The 13427-nt window shown below is 39.3% G+C and overlaps 1 protein-coding gene across 6 annotated transcripts in view; it reads left to right on the forward strand.

The window, feature by feature from the left end:
- Positions 1-13427, forward strand: part of MTUS1 (microtubule associated scaffold protein 1) — a 126228-nt gene that overhangs the window by 61901 nt on the left and 50900 nt on the right. The window contains exon 1 of one of the 6 annotated variants that reach the window (XM_032999008.2): positions 9945-10426. The exons of the other annotated variants lie outside the window; for them this stretch is intronic. Within the exon in view, the coding sequence (XP_032854899.1) occupies positions 10306-10426 (121 nt within the window). The 5' untranslated portion in view covers positions 9945-10305. Of the gene's footprint in view, positions 1-9944; positions 10427-13427 lie in introns of those variants that run through there. 6 annotated transcript variants of the gene reach the window in all.

The following is a 13427-nucleotide window of genomic DNA, read 5'->3' on the forward strand; positions in this document are numbered from 1 at the left end:
CTTTGTTCCTAGTGGTTTTAGCTTGTTTAAAGCTTTTGTTCTTTTATTTCAGCGCCATAGTTAACTCTACAGTTTTTATCCTCATTCAGTGAGGAGGTCCAACCCCACTTTTATTTCTTGCCCAAGTTCTCTGTCTGAAGCGTCAGAACTAACTTATTGAGGCAGGACTCTGGTATTAGATTACAATATTAAAGCATTACTTAAGTGTCTAGCTCAGTTGTTACTGTTGCTTTTTGCATTACTTCAAGGATGGAAAAATAGCAGGTGTTTCTGGGATATGGTCTCTGTTCTCTGACTGTGCTCTTCATATGTTTTCCATTAATTTACAACAGTGATGCAAAGCCGGAATCTGCTTGACACAGAAATGCACAACATACTGTTAGTATGCCTGTAAAACTGGAGGGACTTAAGTATTTGCAGCTGTCTGAAAAACAGGGGATTAATGTATATCACACTGCTTGTACTTTTTTAACAACAAAAAAGTTTTAATGTTTTACAGTGATACATGATACTGTGTGAAAATGTGTAAGCTTTCTTGAAAAATTGGGAAGACTAATTCTGAGAGCTGATGAATATCGTTAGGAATGTCAAGTACTTAGGTCTTCAGTGAATTCTTTCATACAGTTGACCGTCAGTAATCATTAATATGGTACGGCGAATTATCCTACTTACCAGGGATATTTGGTCAAGTGGCTTATTAGCATGCTGTTTCTCCTTTCATATCTGATCAGAAGATCTTTTTGGATTTGTTTTTGTTTGAAGGGATAGGGGCTGTTTGCTTGCAAAAGTTTTTTGCAAGTTATAGAGCCACCTATGCAAGCAGTGTTCCTGTTGCTTGGAGACTTGAAAAGATCTTGATGCGTATGTGAACATATGTCCCCTGGCAGCCAAGAGAGCAAACCACATACTGGGGTGCATCAAATACAGTATAACCAGCTGGTCAAAAGAGGTGATTATCCCGCTGTATTCAGTGTTGGTGTGGCCTCACCTTGAGTGCTGTGTGCAGTGCTGGGCCCTGCAACTGAATGTGACCGTGAATGTTTACAGAGGAGGGCAACAAAGCTGGTGACAGGGCTGGAAGGAATGTCCTGCGAGGAGTGGCTGAGGACTTTGGGCTTGTCTTGTTTGGAGAAGAGGAGGCTGAGGGGTGACCTTATTGCTCTCTACAGCTCCCTGAGGAGGGAACGTGGAGAGGGAGGTGCTGAGCTCTTCTCCCTGGGATCCAGTGACAGGACCTGTGGGAATGGTTCAGAGCTACAACAGGGAGGTTTAGGCTGGACGTTCAGAAGTGTTTCTGTATTGAGAGGAGGGTGGTCAAACACTGGAACAGACTTCTCAGAGAGGTGGTCGATGCCCCAACCCTGTCAGTGTTTGAGGCTTTTGGACAATGTCCTTAACATGCTTCAATTTTTGGTCAGCTCTCAAGTATAGGCAGTTGGACTCGGTGATTGTTGTAGGTCCCTTCCAACTGAAATAGTCTAACACAAGTGCTCATATGATTGTCCCAACAGGTAGGACTGGGGAGCTCAGCTGAGTTAAAAACATGTCAGGAAGAATAGTGCTTTTGGTGGCAATTCTAGCATAGATCACAAAACTGATGCTAGCAACATGCAGAAAACAGAGCAAACTGCTTCTGTCTCAGCACTTTTGAGCATTCTTCTTTGGCTTTATCTTACTATTCACTTTTAATACAATTTTCTTGCTGTATAACATAAATGTTAATAGGATTGTTGCTAGAGAATATAGACAGATCTTGCTTGTTTTTCTTGAGTGCCCAACTTTGCAGGTGCAAGGTTATTAAATGTAAATTTTTTTTTTTCCGGTTTAGAAGAACGTCCTTTCATATAAAAAAAAAATCAGGTCTTAAACTGCTTTTTAAAAAAGAAACAAAAAACCCACCCCAAAACCCCGGTAATTCTGATAAAGAATATATGTTGCAAAGCTCTGTGTGCCAGTTTTCAAACAAACAGCATTTCAATATCATTTAAACATTAATTTTAAATTTCACGTGTTTGTTTTAAAAAACCGAAACAACAAAAAAGGCATTCTATGGTAGTCTGGAATTTTTCAGTGAACTAAAACTTCTGTTGTTGAACCAACTCTGCTGTTCTTTCAGCATCTTCTAATACTGTACTCAGCAGGTCATGGGAAATATATTCTCCTAAGAATCATACAGGAAACAGTTTGATGAGTAAATATCTTAAATATTTCAAAGTTTTTTTCCTGTTCTGCACTGGAATAAACTAAGTACTTTTTGCAGTGGAATTAAAACGAAGAGGAAGATTTTGCTTCTTCACAGCTAATAGTTTGTCCAGTGCTTAAAGATCTTCAGGTGTAGAAAAGCAGTGTTTAAGTGCTTGTTAAAACTGGACCAAGCAGCAGGGATTTTGGTCCCAGTGTCTTCCACATTGCAGAATTAGCATCTCTGACTAGTTCTAACCAGGTAATTTCAGTGTAGATGTGTTGAGACTAAATTCTCAACCTCTCATGTTAAAAGCTTCAGCTTTTGTAAGTAAGTTGAATTTTTGAGTTTTTCTTTGTCTACCCCTTTCTCCAAAAGAAAAGCCTGGAAACTGCAGAAAAACTTGAACAGTGTTGTAGACTCTATGGGGTGAAGCAGGAACAAGAATAGATTCAGTATGAATTCAATGTAGTTAATATTTTATACCTTGGAAATTCTACAAGTTGAATAGTGTGAATTAGTCTTTTTTTCCTTTATCTCGTGAAAAGCAACATAAAGATCAGGCTTAAACTTCTTTTTGCAGATACTGTACTGTGCATTGGACTGTTTTGTTGCCTTTCTATCTGCAGTAAAAAGCCAGCTATAGTCTTTTTTCAGACATTTTTTCATCCATGTAAACTATGAGGACTATCTGAATGACTTAATTTTCTCATGTGACCTTGTTTTAGAATACCTTCAGGCTAATAAGGAATGTTCTTATAAACAGACACCAAAGCTGCTTAAGTGATGTAGCTATTCCATGTGAACCATCTATAAAAGCAGATCTTCATTTTGCTGTTTCTATATAAATAAATGCAGAATTAATCTAAATTTGTGTAAACTTGAGTTTCTTGTTAAATGCATGCATTAGGGATTTTACAATGATTTTTATTTTGAAGAGTTAAGTGAATATCTGTAAACCTGAAATAACCTTTGAAACACAATCGCTGGTAATTTCTTGGTCAGATTTTTCCAGCGTTACCAAATAAAACATAGTATAACAGCTGGATGTCAGGATTTCTTTCCGTGGGTGAGAACTACTATGCTCCAGAAGTCTTCAAAGTGAAATGGCTGGTGCTGATGTTCAGACAATGACACCCCTGAAGTCATCTGTTTTGAGTGCTTTGTTTTTTTTAAAATAAGTGGTGTTTTCCTGAGATAGCTTTCTTCATCTTAGTCTCTACTCTGACAAACATACTGAGACACATGACAACACAGTCTTAATGTATTCCAGAGTGGTCCCTTCAGCTGTCAAGTAAGGGTATCAGTGTATTTGCATGCTTGTTCCGACTGTTTTTTTCCAAACTTGATCCAAAAATTAACACTTTGAGAAGGTTGTTTCTTGTTGCATGCTGAAAATCAGCACTGTTCCATGTGCCTTCAACAGATACCTTTACAAAAACCAAGCAATTTGGAAACCTCAGGGCTTGCTATGGAGTAATGTATTGGCCAGCTCTGTTCAAATTGTGATATTCTGCTGGCAATTTCTCAAATCAGTGGACTGAGAATGTTGGTATTATTTTTACAACCCCAGCAATGAGGACTTGATGTGGGTCCCATCAGTTTTCCTGTAGTGACAGAACATCATTCATTAAGGCCTTTTGTGGCATAACCCAAATGATTTTCACACTACAAGATCTGTTTCTTCTATTAAAGCTTTTAAGGAAGGACCTGTTTTCTGGATTGTAAATTAGTATTTCAGAGATGTTTATTATTATTTAATTCTAAACTTCTGTGAGAAACTTGTTCTCCAGCTCCACACAGCCATACTGCAAACTTTTGATGACACAGAAGTATGCAGACTTTTGATGGAGGGAATGTCTGTACTTCACTTCTGTGGTGTTTATTCTGATGTTGGGAGGAACGTCTGTAGTTCTCTTCTGTGCTATTTATTTTGATGTTTCACAATAACAAGCCACACAGGAGAAGAACACAGAGCTGTGGTTTTCCCACAGTTGTCTAAATATTGAACAGGCCAGCTTCTGCATGAGTAGAGGGCCCAGCTGAAATGGATATCCACAGGTTGTGTCAGCTTAGTACAAGGGATGCTTAAAGAAAATTTCCCAGCATTGGGAGCTGGAGTTCAAGGTTTTTCTAGTGTGGAAGTATGTCCGAATGACTTTCAATTATAGACTGCATTGTTAAGATTAGCCAGAGCTGGTGCTTTTGTTACTGTTCTGTCTGAATGAATTTAAAAATATCTAAATTCTTACTATTTTTTCAGAAATTAAGAGGACAGTAAGTTTTTATTTTAAGAGACTTTAGAGCTTTGACTGATCATCAGGGTCATGTACCAGTAGCAAACTGTTTCCATTTTGTTATTGCCCACTGAGATGCTGTAGGCAGTGCTGAATTACGTTGTCTTGAAAATGCCATCCTAGTACTTCTTTGTTTTTATGTTTTGGTTTGGTTTTTTTTCCTTGTCTCTTCCTTTTCCAGTTAAACCTAGATATGGATCTCTTCTGATGTTCTCAGTATTGTTTTTTTTTCTTTGACTCTGTGGAGTTCCTTAGGTTGTAAACGTTGTTTTATGTGTTTGCAGTGAACAGTGAGTAATTGGGTGTCATTGTACTGGAGCTCTTCCTTAACTTTGAGGTGAGGTGTATGAGGTATCCCAAACTCTTTATGTCCTCTTACAATATATATATATTTTCCTTAGTTGTTTTGAAGTCCTCTGACTTACTCTTCCTAGCTTTCATTTCCTTCCCCATATTTCTTATGAGATTTTTCAGATAGCTGCCCCTATTGTTGTCACTGACACCTGTTAGGGAGGTAAGTTGAGATAATACTTGAAAGACCATGGAACTGTCCCAGAGACGTGAAACTCACGGATCTTGTGTCAAAGATGGTTAAAAGGCTTGTATACTGAACATACATCTGTATTTTTGCCTGTACACTTAGGGCTATGAAGAACACAGAAAGCCTATGGAGTTAAGTGAAACACATCTGTTGTGAGTTGTCTTTAATTTCCTGTGATCTCCTGATAAATCACTAGCATGTCTTATGACACATACTTGCCTAAACTGTCCTTATTTGCAGTGTTTCTTTTCAGTAGAGGCTGTCTGAGTATTGTTGTTGTGAGGCCATTGATGAAGAACAGTTGCACAGTGCTTATAAATCAGTACTGTGTGCATAAATAATGAATAGATCTATAAGCTGTGGCCCTATGTAAGACTTTTGTTTTTCTCTGTTCCTTGAGGCCTGAGCTCACAAGGATTTATGTATATACCTAGCCTGTTGTTGAACAGTAGAAGTCTATCAGAGAGGTAACTGGGTTTTTTTGACATGTCTGGCTAGATCATTGAAGCTTCATATTTTAAGGCATGTTGTCCTAATGTTAGTGAAATTATTCACTGTTGTAGAGTAGCAGTTTTTTTTTCAAATCACTGTAGGATTTTGACTGAGGCAGTCTAACAAAAAGGCCATTTTGGAAGGGACATCCTGCCCATGAAAAATAACTTGCTGCTTCCTTAAGTCAGAAGTTAAAAATGTAATGATTCTTGCAGTGTTTTATGGCCATTCTCAATTCTGAAAGAGTGCAGACAGCATAAATGCCATCACTGAGACATACACAGATCAGCCTGATTCCTGTAGCTTTTTGCTTGGGAATCCACTGCAGCATCACTTTGTTTAACAGGCTGCTGAATTTATAATGATTTAAAGCTTCTGTGTACTAGAAGAAACCTAAATTATTTAGGATTTTAGTTCCTGCTCTGAGGCAAGAAGAGGCTTGCTTTTTGTGAGGATTGGAGCTTAAAATAAGTCCCGAGGCTGCAGGCTGCATTAGGCACGGCAGCGGGTATTGTTGCCTGCAGGAAGGTTAGCTTTTCAAACTGGAGCACTGGCTACAGCAAGGTGGCCACAAAGGTGGAGAGCGGGCAGTCATTTTCCAGAAATAAAAATGAGGACACAGATGACCCTTTGGCTCATAGTAGGCTTCTGCTTCTTACATCCCTTTGCATAAGCAATCATCTGTTAGTTTCTTCTGAAGTAAAGCGTGCCAGTAAAATCCATCTGCTTCGCACTGGCCATGCTGTCTTATGACACAAAGTCAGGTGTCTTCTACTTAGGCTTCTCAGGTATAAAGATCTAGCCTCTGATTTGGACGACTTTGCAATGGGACCCTTAACGCTGCTCTGGTGGCTTTCTTAGTGATTACTGGAATTGGAAGGAAGGACAGAGACAGCAGAAACACATACAGGTACTGTGAACTTGGCCTCATGAGGTTGAATTGAAGAGCCTACAGATGCCAGTGCCCGTTGCTCCTTTCTTGTCACATTATTAATGTTCCCAGGGAGTGGCAGATAGGCTAAATCTGGTGGGGTTAAAATAGACCTAGTCCCACCATCGATCTGATGGTGTCATCAGGTATTGATGCATTTATCAACCCAGCCTGAATTACATAGTCATAACAAGATAGAGCCCCTTTGTCCATGTTGATCACCAATTTTGCCCTTGGAGTTGGAGGGAAGCCAGGAGTAAGGTTCTAGTAAATAAAACCTGACAGTTCTTTTTTTTCCTGTCAGTGCTGTCCATCACTTCCTATTTTATTCTGCTGTTTTCTGGTGCTATTTTCCATTGCCCTTATCCAATGTCAAGATAGAAAATGACCTCTCTGTGATCCTCATGTTATGCATAAAATGTAGACAGTGCCTGTTCCTGGCATGCTGTGTTATGATCCCATGGATTATGTCCTGGCTTTGTACCCTGCTGGCAGCAGGCACTAGGTGGCCATCGCAGGAGCACAGACACAGACCTGGAGGTGCCCTTTCCCTGCGCCAAGGAATCAGCGCTAGCAGATGCACAGCCGCCACAGTGGAGTGTTCTGTGGTGTAATGCAGAGCTCTGGAAAGGCTACATTTGGAGGAAACTCTCTGAGTTAAATCTCTCCTGGGAGCTATTCTGGTAGGGATGGGCAGTCTTCTTGCTGGCTGCTGTTGGAGCTCTCTGAGCGTTGGGTCCTAAATGAGACTGACATGCGCCTCTTGCTTTTTATTAGTGCTGTAAGGTTTGTTTCTGCATAAAGCAGATTTTTTTTAAGCTTTCTGGGATTTAACAGGATTCAAACTCTAGAGGCTAGAAAGGCTTTTCTTCAAATTAGAAGGTTTTTTTTTTAAAAAAAACAGATATTATTATGTATTTGTTTCTTCATGGCCTATTTCCACCCAAACTAAGGATGGAAAAGAGGAGGCAGTGAAAGCATTATTTGTGTGTTTCAAAGAGGAGTTTTGATCTCTGCTATGATGATTTTGATATCCATATAGAGCTTTTATCTGCTTATATTTTGCCTGGTGATTCATTCCTTCCCCCGTCTCCAGACTGATTCATTACATCACGCTTGCCCTCTAGAGATTCTTTGTTGTAACTCCTATTCTTAGGAAGTAAATTAGGGTTTCAGTGGGGTACTTGAGCTTCTCTAGTTTTATAGGCTAGTGAGTTCTTTACCTTTCTCCCAGGCACTATTACAAGGGTGGGGAGAGGTGTTGGGTTGATTTTTGGTTGTGGGGGTTTTTTGGTAGTGGGGTGTTTTTGGTTTTTTGGTTTTTTTTTTTGAGGGGGGCAGGGTATGTTTTATTTTTCTTTTTTTTGAAACCAGTTGAACTGTTTTCACCTTCTGAGAGCATCAATTTGGGATGGTGAGAGAACATTTATTACATAGAACAGGTCTTCCCTTGGGGAGCCATGGGAGGCAGGAGGAAAACAAAAGGGAGTTCCTGTGGGTGCCTTGGCAGAAGGGTAAAACCTGATATGTCTGAGTGTTAAATGGTGTTTGAAGACTGTCTGTAGGCACGGTCAAAAGCTCAAGATGCTTTCATTAGGAGAGGATTTGACGATACTGATCTAATATTTGAAGAGATGTGCTAATGAACCTACACTGAATATACAAGGCTAGTCTAATGTGCTGCAGCAAGTCTTTTGGTTTACTGCCGAGAGTGGTTTTCAAGCGTAATAATCTTCCAGCACAGAAAGGAGGCTGTGTCTTTGATAGTGGTGTTGGATTAGGAGAGGAAATGGATCTGTAGCATGTTGGGAAGATAGATGAATACACATTGCTAGTGACGAAGCTCTTCAGACTAGAAGGAATAGATGAGGATTTTACAGCAGTAATGACATGCATGCCTTGATGTGTGCCGAGGCTGCCCTGGGAACCAAAAAAATAAAGCTAATTTACTGTCTTGGACTTAGTTTGAACGGTTTTGTGCAGACTAAAGATGTATTATAGCACTTCAGAGTTGATGGTACATCATGGTGCTGGGAAATAAATATTTTGGTACATGATCATAAAACGTTCAGCAGGATTCTCCTGCAGTAGGCTGTGGAAATTGGCTTGACAGGTCTGATGGTCTTGATGCTGGGCTGCAGCTCTTTTGCTCTAATTACAATGAGCTGCTTTATTGTCACTACACTGGCCTCTGTGATGTTGGAGACACCCGGAGACCAGGATAAAGCGGCAAAATGCTATTCTTAGTTCTAGCTGATGTGGTAAATAAGCACTAGAGAATTTAAAAAGTTACATGTGTTAAGCAAGACAGACATGTTATTAAAATATAATAGATTTGCAGTAAGGAGAGGACAGTTAAGGTACCACTGGGATGAGACCTGTTAGTGTGATTACATTTGCTTTGGGTTATACCTGCTTCAGAGCAAGTTGGGTTAATTGTTACTGGATCTGGAAAAACTGTCAGAGGGATTGGTGCTAGAGAGCATTATCTGTGATTTGGTGAAATGGCAGAAGTGCAGAATCAGTGGAGAAGTACCTAATTTTGTTGTCTCTGAAAAGATACAAAGGCTGTGGAGGGTGGCACTTCAGGCAATGCAAAAGAAGGTACGTCTTCTCTTGCATTGTCTGTGAGATACTTGGGTGGTCCCTGATCCTGTGGCTGTCTGGCAAAGTAGTGAAATGTTTCTTTTTAAACAGGAAAGTGGCCAGTGGATGTATTCATAGTCATGGTTGTGGGTGAAAATGTGACATTTTGTAATCTCTTTAAAAGAGTTACTCCTCTGTTTTCTAGGTTCTAACTAATTTTGGTTTTGCTAGTGGCAGCTGAAAGGGACCAAGGTATATGCAAAACTTCTGAGCTCATTAAATAGTAAGAAGAAATACTTTTTTTTTAGAAGCGCTAATTAAAATGGAGGCAGCATCTATTTTGGAGGAACTCCTGTAACATTCCTTGTTTGCTACAATGTTTGGGTGCCTTCAAAAGCCAGCTGGCAGAGATCTCTTTTAATATGAAATTGATGCTTGCTTCCTTGCTCCTCTTCTGATAAATGGAAGCATCTGCAGTGTTGAGATGCCAAGATAAATAGTATTTCCTTGAAACAGATCTCAAATACTGAATTGTTCTTAGAGAACAGACATGTTTGTGGATGTGTTAAGACTTTAAATGTTGACATAATACTTAATGCCAAAAGAAACTGGTAGAATGTGTTAGCTGATAAATCTTATTTGATAAATTCATGTCAATTGAAAGAAACTGTTCTTAAAAAAACAACAAAAAAAAAAAATGCACCGTGAAAGGATTCTCGAAGAGGAGAGCTGAAATATGCCTCCAGAAATACTCAAATAATCTCCCTAACAGTCTCCAAAGAACAATTACATGGTCTGTGACATTGTTGGATGATATATTCAGCTGAGGAGACCACCCACTTTCCTCCTCCTCCTCTTCCCTCCTCATCCTCCTCCTCCCTTTTCTAGCTCCCAGCCCACAGAGTCCCATAGCAGATTGAGCATCAACACTGTGATGCAATTCAGAGACTGTTGGTTTTCTAAATCACTAAGTCGGTTTTATTCTGAGGACAAGCTTTGTTTCCACAACATCTGGTGAAGAGAAGCTGCCAGCAGCATTTAATCTGTGGATATCTGCTTCTACTGATTTTTTTTTTTTTTTTTTTTTTTTTTCTCTGCTCTCTGTGCATAAGGAATAAGAGCGAAGGAATGGAGACTTGTTTATTTCATCGAGCCTGTTTTCTTTAGCAAGAATTGCTTACTTCTTTCTGCCAGTAGTGATTTAAAAACATAGTATGTGAACAGTACATGGAGGCTGTTTCTTTTTTGTTTATCTTGTTCCAATTGCACTGAAGACATGTTATGGTCCCCGAAATTTTCCTTATCCAACATGCGTGTGCGGCTGACAGCAAAGGGGTTGCTCCGAAACATTCGTCTACCTTCTGGCTACAAGAAAAGCACTGTTATATTTCATACAGGTTTGTGGGTTGTTTGGTTGTTTTTTGTTTTTTGTTTTTTGTTTTTTTTTTTTTTTAAATATGACAATTAGAGCATGCATTGAAGGAATCTCCTGTGTACTTGAACAGCAACTTATTTTTAGCAAATAAAAACCATACTGGGCATGAAAGTTTCTGAATTTCATACAGAAGTCTGACTTTTGAGCAAAGTAGTTTCGTATTCTGAGTCTATGTGCATGCACCCACGCTGAGCTGCTCATTTAGAAGATGGTTGTTCTGTTTATGAAATGCAAATTGAAATTTGCTCTTTCCTACCACAAGACCAAAAATAGCATCAGGAAGTCTGTGCTATTAAATATTTATTTAATCACTTCAGTGATTATCTGCTGGGAGCACTGTCTCTTCTATACCTTGATTTGGTGCGGGTGGGAAACAGGGAGGGAAGTGGAATGAATACAGGCTATCACGATGTGGCTTTCTTTCTATGAGAAATTTCTGAATACTTACATGTAGATATCTGTTATCATACATGTCGTGTTAAATATATGTTATTTGCAAGTAGGACAAGCAAACTTCAATGCTCACTTATATTGATAAAGACCTAAAAAGTATGAAGTTTGAGACATTCAAGACAAGTGTGTGTGTGTGTGTGTGTTTTTAACCCATAACACACTGCCTCCATCCCCCCCCCCTCCAAAGAAACCCCCAAAACCAACCAAAAAAAAACATCATAAAATTCTTAGCTGCAGCTGACTTGATTTTCATCTTCAGTGGTAGGTAAAGCAAATGAATCAATAATCTGGAATGGGAACAAGATTATACAAGCTGAGCCTTGTTCCAGGACATAGATGTGTTGTTTTGGTGGAGGGTGGCAGTTATTTGTTTTAGCTAAGATACATGACATCTAGAGAAACTGGTGGCAGACTGCATATTACAGAAGTCTTTTTCTCCACTGCACTATTTGTAATTTTCTTGCATTTTACTTAGAGAGGAGCAAGCAGCTACATAAACTAGTTTTGCAGAAGCTCTTCCTCCCAGGCATTTCCTTTCTCTCTTTAACACCACCCTCTGCTTTTATTTTTTGGAGTTCAGTTCTACCAGTCAGATTTCCTTCCTGTCCTGGCATTTCCCATAGGAGCTTAAACCATTCGCCTTGTCATTACTTATCCCTGGGAAGGTAAATCTGGTTTCTGAGTTCTTCCTGGATGATAAATTCATTTATGAACATAATACAGGCTGACTAGCCAAATGTAATATAGGCTCCTGTTTACAGCTTGCTTGCGTGGCTTTAAACTAGGATTAAAATACCTTGATGCTAAAAATTCTTACGTAAGGGAGTCTTTGTGCGTATACCTACATCCTTGATGTTGCTAACAGTGTGAAATTTCCACATAGTACATACACCAAGGACAAAAACACTAAAAGAGAAGGGGGGGAGATAACGTTCAATCTTCCAAATGTTCATTAACTGCTGCGGAAACTTGTATAACTTTGAAAAATAAAAATTTATGTCAGTGTGTGTATCATGGGAATTTTACAATTGTAAGAATCCATTTGTGGTTTTATTTCCTTTGAATGGATGTAAAAGCAAAACCTGTCTGCAGGATGCCTGTGTTAAATACAGCTTGTCAAATAGATTTCTAGCCCTATGTTCCAGTTAAGCAGCACTTCTTATTTAGTGAAGTGCTGAATAGACCTTCTCTGTGTTTTCTGTGTAGTATGTACAGGCTAGTGGTATAGCATTGAAAGCTTAGAGAGGTTTTTACTCTATCTCCTCCTGCTGCTTTGCTGTCCCTGTGTCTTGCAGGAAGTCGGTGTCTTAGCAGAAAGCTGACCAGTGGTTAGCTAGAGCTGAATATAGCAGAAAAGTAGGGCATCTGAAAACCAGGTCATATTCTGTAGTGGAGAGTGCAAGTATGTATATGCTGTGGTTTTAGAAATGGTGGAATGCATCAAAGCTTGAAAGTGATTATTTCAGGTTCATAAAACTCAGCAACAGTACATCAGGCAATGACAATGTGTATCACAAGCATAAAAGATTATTTTTTTGTTGAATGCCAGGAGGAGCCGTATTTGGTTTTGTAATGCCAGTATGAGTATTTTTTTTCTGTAGTGGTTTACTTGGATTAAAATGATGTGGCTTCTTTCCAAGGTCACATACGCAATGAGAAATAGAATATACTAGGCACTGTATCAACAAATAAAGGAGGGAGTGATTGAAAAATGGAATTTTGAGGTCCATGCAGGAATGAGTATGTGTGAGTGTTAGGTAAGCAACATTCAATTCCAGTTTTGGTGTCAATTTGCACCTTTCATTATCAATATCATGGATTTCATCCTTTGCTCCCTTTCATAATAGCATAGACCAACCACCTTATGTGGCTGAAGAGCATCATTGAGATACTCAGTGACAGTTATTGGAATGTAGAGTTTCAAAGTAGTCTGGAGCACAGCTCAAGTTGGATTCTTCTGTTAGCACATCCTGGCCGACAGTTTGTGGTGCAGTAACTTGGTGAAATTAGGATGTAAGCACTATTGGGAGGAAGAGGATGGAACTTGCTCTAGGGTTTTCATTCTGGCTTGAGGATATTTTGCAGCAACCTGCCACATGTAGCATGGCTGGACATCCAGGTGTTTGCAGTGGTATAGTGGTGTTAAGTTAGTCTAGATTAGTATTTGGGTTTATAGTGAAATGGATCCTTGGGCTGGAGTGCATTTGCATTGCTTACATCTTGTCTGTGTGGAGGTGTCAAAGTAACAGAAGTAGTTCAGGTACCTTGCAGCATAAGTATACAGCCTGTCCTGGAGAAACCAATTAAAACTTCAATTTTTTTCTAGCAATGGAATAAATCCAAAGGAAAATTGCTGTAGAACTTAGTGCATTTTAAGGTCATTCAGCTTGTTGCCTTGTGTCTAACTTTCATTGCTGTGTGCTCTACACTGATTCAAGGTCATCATATCCAGAAGTTTCTTCTCCCTTTAAATGCAGGCAGACATCAAACTGTTGGTTTTTTCAGCTACT

This window comes from Tyto alba, unplaced genomic scaffold (genome assembly GCF_018691265.1).
Source record: "Tyto alba isolate M040663 unplaced genomic scaffold, T.alba_DEE_v4.0 Super-Scaffold_6, whole genome shotgun sequence".
Taxonomy (NCBI): Eukaryota; Metazoa; Chordata; class Aves; order Strigiformes; family Tytonidae; genus Tyto; species Tyto alba.